At 52.0% G+C, this 12,508-nt stretch overlaps 1 protein-coding gene across 3 annotated transcripts in view; it reads right to left on the bottom strand.

Moving 5' to 3' along the window:
* Nucleotides 1-5,939: 5,939 nt before the first annotated feature.
* Nucleotides 5,940-12,508, bottom strand: part of rskrb (ribosomal protein S6 kinase related b) — a 46,077-nt gene continuing 39,508 nt past the window's right edge. For all 3 annotated transcript variants that reach the window (XM_073053099.1, XM_073053096.1, XM_073053097.1), the window contains exons 10-12: nt 12,358-12,446; nt 9,868-9,978; nt 5,940-7,939 (exon numbers count right to left, since the gene is read on the bottom strand). In XM_073053099.1, coding sequence (XP_072909200.1) covers nt 7,745-7,939; nt 9,868-9,978; nt 12,358-12,446 — 395 coding nt within the window. In that variant the 3' untranslated portion in view covers nt 5,940-7,744. The remainder of the gene's footprint in view (nt 7,940-9,867; nt 9,979-12,357; nt 12,447-12,508) is intronic.

The following is a 12,508-nucleotide window of genomic DNA, read 5'->3' as shown; positions in this document are numbered from 1 at the left end:
AACAGTTCACCCTGAAGTATTTCTAACCATGGTCAGGGTCTGTGTGAAGAAATCCCTGCCCAATTACAATCAGCATTTAACCTGCAGCATCAGAGGTCCCAACACACGACACCACCGTTAGACTAAGATACGGAATGCCTCCCGTTCCAAGCCCCGACTGCATTTCAGGAAATCGGATCACTTGGCTATCCATCTCCTGCCTGCACACCGGCAGAGCAAGTCCAGAGATTTGGACAGTAAGTGGGTGGCAGAGGAGTGGCTACGGGATTGTTTCGAGTCACTGGACTGGACTCATCAGAGGATCTGAATGAATTCACCGCGGTTGTTACAGACTTTAAAAAAAGTCACAGACGAGTGTTTCCCCACAAAATCATTCAGATCTTCCCCAATCAGGAGCCCTGGGTGAAGCAGGAGCTCCACAATCGGGGCCAGATCAGAGGCATTCAGCTCTGGAAAACAGGGAAGTTACAACAAGTCCAGGTATGATCACCGGAAAGCCATTTGGCAATTCCAGACTAAACTTGAATCAGTGATGGATGTTCGACAGCTGTGACAGGGCTTGAATACTCTCACCTCTCGTATAGTTAAATCAAGTAACAAGGCGACAGCAGGGCTCCGCTTCCAGATGAGCTCAATGCATTCTATGTTCACTTTTGGCTGTAAAAACATGGAGGAACCATCTCAAGCTCCCACAGCCCCTGACCATCCGGTGATTTCAGTCTCTGAGGCCAGCATGAAAGCAGCCTTCAAGAGGGTGAACCCATGAAAAACATTCTGCCCAGACAGGGTACCTGGCCAAGTATTACAGACCCGCGCTGGAGTGTTCACTGAGATCTTTAACCCCTCACTTCAGCAGGATGAGGTACCCACCTGCTTCAAGCAGCCTCCAATCAAGAAGAGTATGGTGACCTGCCTCACTGACTATTATCCAGTGGCACTTACATCCACAGTGACAAAGATTGGTGATGAAACATCAACTCTTGTCCGAGAAGAGACTTGGATCCACTTAATTTTATCTACCAGAGCAAAAGGTCCACAGCAGAGGGCATCTCGTTGGTTCTTCACTCAACCCTGGAACACCTGGACAGCAAAGATGCATATATCAGGGTGCTCTTTATCAGCTACAGCTCAGCGTTCAATACCATCATCCCCTCAAAACTAATCAATAAGCTCCAAGATCTTGACCTCAATACCTCCTTGTGCAACTGGATCCTCGATTTCCTCACTTGTAGACCCCACTCAGTCTGATTGGCAACGACGTCTCCTCCACAATCACCGTCAGCACAGGTGCACCACCAGACTTTATGCCCAGCTCTCTGCTGTACCCACTTTGCACTTAAGACTGTGAGGCTAAGGACAGCTCCAATGCCATATTCAACTTTGCTGATGACACCACTGTCGTAGGCTGAATCAAAGGTGGTGACAAATCAACATATAGGAGAGAGACTGAAAATCTGGCTGAGTGCTGCCACACAACAATGTCAGCAAGACCAAGGAGCTGATTATTGACTTCAGCAGAAGGAAACCAGAGGCCCATGAGCCAGTCCTCATCGGAGGACCAGAGGTGGAGAGGATCAGCAACTTTAAATTCCTCAGTGCTATTATTTCAGAGGACTGTCCTGGGCCCAGCATGTAAGGGCAATTATGAAAAAAGCATGTCAGTGTTTCCTCTTCCTTAGCAATTTGCAAAGATTCAGCACGACATCTAGAACTTTGACAAACTTCTATAGATGTGTGGTGGGGAGTATATTTACTGGTGCATCAGCCTGGTATGGGAACATCAATGCCCTTGAACAGAAAATCCTACAAGATGTAGTGGACACAGCCCAGTCCATCAGGGATAAAGCCCTCTCCATCACTGAGCACATCCACATGAAATGCTGTTGCAAGAAAGCAGCGTCCATCATCAGGGACCCCCACCACCCAGGCTATGCTCTCTTCTCGGTGGTTCCATCAGGAAGAAGGTACAGGAGCCTCAGGATTCACGCCACCAGGTTCAGGAAGTTATTACCCCGCAACCATCAGGCTCCTGAACCAAGGAGGATAACTTCACTTGCCCCATCATTGAAATGTTCCCACAACCTATGGACTCACTTTCAAAGACCATTCATCTCATGCTTTCAATGTTTATTGCTTGTTTGTTCACACTGTTTGTTGACTTTTGCACACTGGTTGAACACCCCGTTGGTGTGGTCTTTCATTGATTCTGTTATGGTTATTAATTATTCTTTGCATTTATTGAGTATGCCCACAAGAAAACAAATCTCAGGGTAGTATATGGTGTCCTTTGATAATAAATTTACTTTTGAGTTTTGAATGGAACTCTTTCCTTTTAATATGCAGAGTCACACTTCCCCAGAGTGAGTCACAAACTGCATTCAATTTCACCAGTCCCACTGAAGGGTTTCAGCCCAAAACGTCAACTGTACTTTTTTCCATAGATGCTGCCTGGCCTGCTGAGTTCCTCCAGCATTTTGTGTGTATTGCTCCGATTTCCAGCATCTGCAGATTTTCTTGTTTGTGTTTTCCATTTCACCCTGACTTCTCCACAAGTTACCCTCTGGACATTGGGTGGGAAGGAGCTGGGAGTCAGATGTAGAGAGCTGCCCACTGAGCGAACCCCTGCCCAACCGGTTTCCTGTCAACTCTCTGTCCCAGCAGACAGGGTATAGAGGGAGGGAGGGAGGTTTGGGCAGAGGTTCCCATAGTTTACCAACTTGCAGTGGGCTACCTCCCTGTGTAAGTCCCACCCGCACCCCACTCCTCCCGGTGCTCATATCCCAAAGGCCTGTGGATTAGCCTGGAACTGGAGCTGGTGGACGGATACAGTTCAATAGGCAGGTCTGAATCACGTTTAGCGAGGGGGGAAGGGATCAGAGGCGAGGTGGTGGGGGGTATAACTTCCTTCTCCTGTGCATGCTTAAGAAAACAGTGCTAGCGGCTATGTTCCATTAAGAGTTTGAGGAGAGTTGGTCTGTCACCAAAGACTGGCAGATTTCCACAGATCTACCGTGGACAGCATTCTGACTGGCTGAATCACTGTCTGGTGTGGAGGGGCCACTGCACAAGATCAGAAAAAAGCTGCAGAGAGTTGTAAACTCAGCCGGCTCCACCGTGGGCACCAGCCTCCCCAGCATCCAGGACATCTTCAAAAGGCAATGCCTGTAAAAGTTGGCATCCATTATTAAGGACCCCCCCCCCCCCCCACCCAGGACATACCCTCTTCTCAAGTAAGTTACCAGGAAAGCTGATGAAGGCAAGGCAGTGGATGTTGCCTACATTGACTTTAGCATCTGACAAGGTCCCACATGGGAGGCTGGAGAAGAAGATTCAGTCACGTGGCATTCAGGATGAGGTATAAATTGGATTAGACATTGGTTTTGTGGGGGAAGCCAGAGAGTTGCCTCTCTGACTGGAGGCCTGTGTCTGGTGGTGTGCCACAGTGTTGGGTGCTGGGTCCTTTGGTGTTTGTCATCTATATCAATGATCTGGATGATAATGTGGTTAACTGGATCGGCAGATGACACCAAGACTGGAGGTGCAGTGGACAAGGAGGAAGGGTATCATGGCTTGCGGAGGGATCTGGACCAGCCGTAAAAATGGCAGATGGAATGTAATGCAGACAAATGCGGTTTTGCACTTCGGTAGGACAAACCAGGGTGGGTCTTACACAGTGAGCGGTAGGGTACTGAGGAGTGTGGTAGAACAAAGGGATCTGGGAACACAGGACCGTGATCCGTTGGAAGTGACGTCACAAGTAGAGTTGTTATTTTGGCACTTTGACCTGCATAAGTCAATGTGTTGAGTACAGGACATGGGATGTTATGTTGAAGTTGTATAAGACCCGCACCCCGGTGTCACTTAGCGACAGACCCGTCCCCACCAGTACCGCACCCCGGTGTCACACAGCGACAGACACGTCCCCACCGGTACCGCACCCCGGTGTCACACAGTGACAGACCCGTCCCCACTGGTACCGTACCCCGGTGTCACACAGTGACAGACCGGTCCCCACCGGTACCGTACCCCGGTGTTACACAGACACATCCCCACCGGTACCGCACCCCAGTATTATACAGTGACAGACCGGTCCCCACCGGTACCGTACCCCGGTGTCACAGAGTGACAGACCCGTCCCCACCGGTACCGTACCCCGGTGTCACACAGTGACGGACCCGTCCCCACCGGTACCGCACCCCGGTGTCACACAGTGTCAGACCCGTCCCCACTGGTACCGTACCCCAGTGTTACACAGTGATAGACCCGTCCCCACCCGTACCGTACCCCAGTATTATACAGTGACAGACCCGTCCCCACCGGTACCGTACCCCGGTGTCACAGAGTGACAGACCCGTCCCCACCGGTACCGTACCCCGGTGTCACACAGCGACAGACCCGTCCCCACCAGTACCGTACCCCAGTGTTACACAGCGACAGACCCGTCCCCACTGGTACCGTACCCCGGTGTTACACAGACACGTCCCCACCGGTACCGCACCCCGGTGTTACACAGTGACAGACCCGTACCCACCGGTACCGTACCCCGGTGTCACACAGTGACAGGCCCGTCCCCACCGGTACCGTACCCCAGTGTTACACATTGACAGGCCCGTCCCCACCGGTACCGTACCCCAGTGTCACACAGCGACAGACCCGTCCCCACCGGTACCGTACCCCGGTGTCACACAGCGACAGGCCCGTCCTCACCGGTACCGCACCCCGGTGTCACACAGCGACAGACCCATCCCCACCGGTACCGTACCCCGGTGTCACACAGCGACAGACCCGTCCCCACCGGTACCCGCACCCCGGTGTCACACAGCGACAGACCCGTCCCCACCGGTACCGTACCCCGGTGTCACACAGTGACAGGCCCGTCCCCACCGGTACCGCACCTGTGTTATTAATGACAGACCTGTGTCCAACAGTGTTGTACCCTGGTGTGCCCTGATGTTCGGACACTACCGATGTGTTGCCGGCCCCCAGGCTGTGGTGCAGTGTGGAATGTGAACATCTGAACAGTGACGATGTACACATCAGGATGCCCCTTAGCAACTACGGCTCGGCATTCAATCCCATCGTCCCCTCAAAACTAATCAATAAGCTTCAACACATGGGCCTCAATAGCTCCCTGTGCGATTGGATCCTCAATCTCTTCACCTGCAGACCCCAGTCAGTTCGGATCGGCAACAACATCTCCATCAGCACAGGTGCACAAGGCTGTGCGTCTAGATCCCTGCTCTACTCGCTTTATACTCACGACTGTGTGGCTAAGCACATCTCCAATGCCATATTCAAGTTTGCTGTCGATGGCCAATTTAAGGGTGGTGATGAATTGGAGAGAGATTGGAGTGGTGAGTGGTGCCATAACAACAGCTTCTCACTCAATATCAGCAAGACCAAGGAGCTGATTATTGACTTCAGGAGGAGGAACCGGGCGGGCGGGGGAAATCAGAGGTGGAGAGGGTCAGTAACGTTAATTTCCCCAATGTTAGCATTTCAGTCCTGTGCCCAGCACCTCTACTTTCTTAGAAGTTTGTGAAGATGGCATGGCATCTAAAACTTTGACAAACTTCCATGCATGTGTGGCGGAGAGTATATTAACTGGTGGCCTCACAGCCTGGTATGGAAATGCCAATGTCCTTGAACAGAAGATCCTAGATAAAGTAGTGGACACAGCCCGGTCCCACACCATCAAGCACATCTACATGGAGAGGTCGCAGGAAAACAGCATCCATCATTACGACCCCCACCACCCAGATCATGAACTATTCTTGCTCCAGTCATCAGGAAGGTGGTACAGGAGCTTCAGGACTCACACCACAGGGTTCAGGAACAGTTATTACCACTTGTAACCAGAGGGAATAACTTCACTCACCCCATCACTGGCACGTTCCCACATCCTATGGACTCACTTTCAAGGACTTGTTCACGATATATTTATTGTTTGTTTCTTTATTATTGTTTTGCTTTTTCCTTTGTATTTACTGTGAATGTCAGGGTTGTATAGGGTGATGTGATAAATTTACTTTGAGGGACAGAGGTACGGGATACACCTTTGCTGACAACTCAGACAGGGCCTTGGACGAGGGAAAACACAGAGCGAGGGGCAGGTGGGGGTAGGGAGAGGGGCATCAGGATGAGAGATTGAAAGAGGTAATGAGGGAGCAGGGACAAGGGAACAAAGGGAGAGGTAACGGGTGATTGGGAGGGTTGCGAGACGGATGGAGGTGGAGAGTATTTCTGCCAGGGGGAGGAATGCATGTGTGCAAGGAAAGCAGAGAGAGGGAGTGAGGGACAGAAGCAGAGGGGTATGGAGGTTGAGGGAAGCCATATACAGAATTAGGCCATTTGGCCCATCGAGTCTGTTCACCATTTGGTCACAGCTGATCCATTTCCCTCTCAACCGCATTCTCCTGCCTTCTCACCATAACCTTTCACACCCTGACTTATCAAGAATCTATCGATCTCTGATTTAAATATGCCCAATGATTTGGCCTTCACAACCGCATGCGGTAATGAATTTCACAGATTCGCCACTCTAGCTAAAGAAATTCCCTATCTCTGTTCTAAACTGACATTCCCGTTTCGAGTCTGTGCCCTCTGATCCTAGACTCTCTGCACCATAGGAAATATTCTCTCCAAATTCACTCTAGGCCTTTCGACACTCAACAGGTTTCAATGAGATGCCCCCATTCTTCTACATTCCAGTGAGTGAGTACAGGCCCAGAGCCATCAATCATTCCTCATACACAAAGCCTTTCATTCCCATAAGTCTTGAGAACCTCCTCTGAACGCTCTCTAATGTCACCACATCCTTTCTTAAATAAGGGGCCCAGAACTGCTCACAACACTGCAAGTGAGGCCTCACCCACGCCTTATACAGCCTCATTCTGTTTTTATATTCGTCCTCTCGAAATGAATGCTAACGATGTATTTGCTGTCCTCACCACTGGCTCAACCTTTAGGGAATCCTGCACAAGCACTCCCAAGTGCCTTTCCACCTCAGATTATTGGATTTTCTCTCTATTTAGAAAACAGTCTACGTTTTCATTTCTTCTGCCAAAGTGCCTGACCATACACTTCCCAACAGTGTATTCCATCTGCCACTTCTTGTCAAAGGCCTCCTGAAAACCTGCATATACAACAGCCACCGATTTTCCTTTGTCTACCCTGCTTGTTATATCTTCAAAGAATTCCAACAGATATGTCAGGCAAGATTTTCCCTTGAAGAAACCATGCTGACTACAGCCTATTTTATCATGTGCCTCCAACTACCCTACACCTCATCCTTAATTAATCAACTCCAACACTTTCCCAACCACTGAGGTCAGGTTAAATGGTCTATAATTTCCTTTTTTCTGCCTTTGTCCCTCGTTGAGGATGGAACGAGGGACAGAGGGGGAGCAGGAGCGAGCGATGGAGGGGGAGATGGAGTGAGGGACGGAGGGGGAGCAGGAGTGTGGGATGAGGGGGAGACAGAGTGAGGGATGGGGAGACGGAGCGAGGGATGGAGGGGTAGCGGAAACGAGGGACAGAGGGGTAGAGGGTGTGAGGGATGGAGGGGGAGCGGAAGCAAGGGACGGAGGGGTAGAGGGTGTGAGGGATGGAGAGGGAGTGGAAGCGAGGGACGGAGGGGAGTGGGAGCGAGGGGGAGCAGGAGTGAGGGACGGAGGGGTGACGGACAGATGGAGTGAGGGAATGTCCCATTGGTGGAGGGAGGGACTGAGGTAAGGGGAGACCCTCATTCAGCCTGCCAGTCAAAGCCGGGGAAGAGCAGTGGGTAGGGGCTGGGTTGGGGCTGGTCTCCGGTGGGGATGCTGAACTCCACTGGTTGCCTGTGCAGCAGCTCAGGGTCAAAGGACAGCCCGCTGAAGAAACGTTGCTCACTGAAGGCGTCGAGGCGGTGCAGGCGGAGCCAAGGGTCGGGGCACAGCAACTGTGAGGAGAGAGGGGAGCAGACGGTAAGAGAAGGGAGGGGATGTTCGTCGGATCCACTGCCCACCCCACACGTTACCCTCTCCACCCACCAGCTCTCCCCTTCGCTAGCTCCTCACACGCCTCCCTCCACTGTCCCAACTCTCCCCTACCCCAAACCCCATCTCTCCACCCACCAATACCTCTCCTTCCCCCATCTACCATCCTCCCCTGTCCTGTTCCTCCTCACTCCACACACACCTCCTCCTCCTCCTCCTCCTGCCCATCCCGTACGGGGCTGGAACCCGCTTTAAGCACCCTCCTCTTGAAGAACACTGCTTCAGTAAAGCAGCCAGCATAATTAATGCCCCCAGCCACCCGGACACTCTCTCTTCCCCTCTCCCACTGGGAAGATAAAAAAGCCTGAAAGCACGTCCCAGCAGGCTCAAGGACGGATTCTAGCCTGCTGTTGTAAGACTATTGAATGGTTTCCTAGTTATGTTAATATGGGACTCCTGACATCGTCATCCACCTCACTAAGGCCTTGCACCTTACAGACAGGATTTTGCCCTGGGGTTGAAATGTCCAATGCCAGAGGGCACGGATATTAAAGTGAGAGGGGATAGGTTCAAAGGAGATGTGGGGGGCATTTTTTTGTTGTTACAGAGTGATGGATGCCTGGAATGTACTGCTGGGATGGTGGAGGAGGCAGATACGGCAAAGGTACTCAGGAAGCCCTGCAGGAAATGAAAGGATATGGACATTGTGTAGGCAAAGGGATTAGTTCAGTTGGGTATCTGATTACTGATCAACACTGTGGGGCAAAGGGACTGTTCCTGTCCTGTACTGTTCCATGTTGTTATTGTTTGTGGCCACTGCACTTTGTCTGTAACTGCAACACTTCATTCTGCAATCCGTTAATCCTTTTCTACTACCTCCACAGCAGAATGATAATTGACGTGGTGTGTGCACTGGGCTCTGTAGCTCACGTCACGATGTGTTTCTGGTCACTCCTTTTTTATTGCTACTTTGATCGGGGCGGACTGGCTCTGCGGCCTGCAGTCAATGAATAACACCGTGCTAAACCAAACTGAACATTCCCAGACTGTTTCAAGGACTCTGCAGTTCGAGGTTTTATATTCCGTGTGTTCCTCACTTGTTTTTTGCCACTCTGCACAATTTGCTCATTTCGAATCTGGATGCAAGTAAAACCTTCTCTCTGTATGTGTGACAATAATGAAACTATTATCTGCTCCAAGCCGGGGGGGGGGGGGGGGAGGGGGGGAGCGGAGAATCGTAAACACCAGAGATTCTGCAGATGCTGTAAATCTGGAGTTCACACAGAATACCGAAGGAACTCAGCAAGTCAGGCAGAGCCTATGGAAATGAATAAACAGTCAACGTTTCAGAGCTCCTGCAGAGTCTCGGCCTGAAACATCAACTGTTTATTCTCGGGGGCGGGGGTCACCGATTCCAGTTCACACGCCCTGGCACGGATTGGTGAGTAGTTCCTACCCCCGTCTGGTGAGCCCACGGGATAGCGTCCAAGCTGCTCACCCCCCTGGACGGTACACACACCAGCGATGCCCCCCCGCCCCAATCCCACCCAGGGGACTCTGAAGGTGGGGATGTATAGCAGTGTAACACTATTAGTGTCAGGAACCTGCCGCTGTCATTCTCCCTGTGACCGTGTGGGATTTATATCCTTATTCCTTATGGGTGTAACTGAGTGGCACAGGCACAGGCTCGTTGCACTGAAGGACCTGTTACCATGCTGTTCCTCGAAAGGAAATAACCCCAATAAATGATGCCTGGGCTTGAAATGCGACCATATGAGTGCTGGGGCAGAACTGACTCATGGGGCCTGAGACCACTCCCTCCCACACCGATGTCCCTGTCCGTGACTGTAGCGAGGGCATGCAGTTAATCAGACTGGCAGGAAAGGGGTACCTCAGAGAGGAGGAAGGCGAGGTCCTGGCTGACGAAGGTCGGTGGGGAAACGTGAACTCGCTGCAGGCTCTTCCACATGGACACGTGGTCACACTGAGACTCCACTGGAAACTGGGGGGAAGGACGGGGTAGAGAGAAGAGAGGGGAAAGAGAGGGGAGAGGGGGAAGAGAGGGGAGAGGGGAGAGGGGAAAGAGAGGGAAGAGAGGGGAAAGAGAGGGGAGAGGGGGAAGAGAGGGGAGAGGGGGAAGAGAGGGGAGAGGGTGTGCAGAGAGGGGGGGAGTAGAGATCTGATATAAAGCTGTAACACATTTCTAAACTTGTCTTCTCTGCCCCCACCCAGTGTGGCCCATGAACACCCTATCTGCAGAGACCATGGCTGTACACTTGTCCGGATGTGGTCTAACAGTGAACTCTCCACAACTCCCTGTATCCGTCAACCGGTGACGACTACAGGTATCCTGTAGTGGAACACTCGGACCTGTGCGGATAATACACACAATTACAACTTGGACTTGTGTGGACAGGACCCACAATGACCACTCGGACAGGACCCACAATGACCACGTGGACAGGACCCACAATGACCACTGGGACAGGACCCACAATGACCACTCGGACAGGACCCACACTGACCACTCGGACAGGACCCACAGTGACCACTCGGACAGGACCCACACTGACCACTCGGACAGGACCCACAGTGACCACTCGGACAGGACCCACAATGACCACTCGGACAGGACCCACAGTGACCACTCGGACAGGACCCACAGTGACCATTGCGACAGGACCCACACTGACCATTGCGACAGGACCCACACTGACCACTCGGACAGGACCCACAATGACCACTCGGACAGGACCCACAGTGACCACATGGACAGGACCCACAGTGACCACTCGGACAGGACCCACACTGACCACTCGGACAGGACCCACACTGACCACTCGGACAGGACCCACAGTGACCACTCGGACAGGACCCACACTGACCACTCGGACAGGACCCACAGTGACCACTCGGACAGGACCCACACTGACCACTCGGACAGGACCCACAATGACCACTTGGACCTGTGTGGACAGGATCCACACTGATCACTCCAGTATTACGTCTGGGAATTCCTGCTGAGGAAATACATTTTGGGAGTTTTGAGTGAAGAATTGGACACCCTCCCAGTTTTCCCATCAGCCCACCCTTCTGAAAAACACTGTTCCAACTGTATGACCTGCCGCCTCAGCATTACGCTGCCATTAAGAGTCCGATCCTGGTGTCCTCTGACATGCAGTTCTAGTCCCTGCATTACAGGAAGGACATTGAGGCTTTGGCCAGGGTGAGGAAGAGGTTAAAGATTAAGATCAGCTTTATTAGTCACATGTACATCGAAACTTACCTTCTAATCTCAGTAGCATCCTGCTAAATGTGGTGGCGTTGTGGTTAGCACAAAGCTAGTGCCAACGAACAGGGTTCAATTCTCACTGCTGTCTGTAAGGAGTTTGCACGTTCTGCCCATGAACAAATGGGTTTCCTCCAGAAGCTCCGATTTCCTCCCACATTCCAAAGACATGCAGGTTAGGGTGGATGAGTTGTGGGCACGCTATGTTGGTACCAGAAGTGTGGTGACACCTGCGGGCTGCCCCCAGCACAATCCTCGGACTGTGTTGGTCGTTGGCACAAATTACACATTTCACTGTGTGTTTCGATATACATGCGACAAATAAAACTAGTCTTTAATTTCCCCTCTGACCCTCCACAACCACACTGCAGAGGCAGGGGGCTGACAGGCTGGTGCGGTATAGCTCAGACAGCGAGCTGTACACACCGTCACCATGCCTGACTGCAGAGAGGGCAGTGTACACACACACACACACATGCTGGGACACGATACTGTGTGCATCACAGTATCACAGTATCAAGTGTCCCAACAGGCGCACTTCTTAAAAGAGGTGGGTCACAGTGGCCAAGTGGCTGTGTAATGTTTCCCAGACTGCCTGTAAGGAGTTCATGCGTTCTTCCATCGACCGTACAGGTTTCCTCCCACATTCTATAGACGTATGACTCCGGGTTAGTGAGCTGTGGGCTCGCTGTGTTGGTGCCGGAACTGTAGGGACTCTTGCAGGCTGCCCCCAGCTCATCCTCACTGATTTAATTTGACCCAAACGATATATTTCACTGTTTGTTTCAATGTACATCTGCTAAATAAAGTGAATCTCCTCAGGTGAGGCAGCATCTACGGGGGGAGTAAACAGCTGACGTCTCGGGTCAGGAGGGAGTCCTGAAGAAGGGTCTCGGCCTGAAACATTGACTGCTTATTCCCCTCCACAGATGCTGCCTGATCTGCTGAGTTCCTCCACTGTGTGTGTGTGAAAGGGATTGCTACTGATCAAGTAAGGGAAGGGGAGTCCAGTGGAGGGGGTGTCAGGGTTAACCCACGTGTAGTGAGAAATGCCAGCCCTGGCCCCACAGGCCCACCCTCCCTGATCATTACCTCGCCAGTAGCCAACGCGTAGAGAAGCACTCCGAGAGACCACCAGTCAGCCGAGTGGTTGTAGGGGCTGCCCCTCAACACCTCGGGAGCTGCAAATAGAACCAGGTCATGCATGAGCAATGGCAGCCACATATCCACCCCCTGGTGATGC

Source organism: Hemitrygon akajei, chromosome 8 (assembly GCF_048418815.1).
Source record: "Hemitrygon akajei chromosome 8, sHemAka1.3, whole genome shotgun sequence".
Taxonomy (NCBI): domain Eukaryota; kingdom Metazoa; phylum Chordata; class Chondrichthyes; order Myliobatiformes; family Dasyatidae; genus Hemitrygon; species Hemitrygon akajei.
Note: the sequence above shows the minus strand (reverse complement) of the source record. Positions and strands in the feature narration are given on the sequence as shown.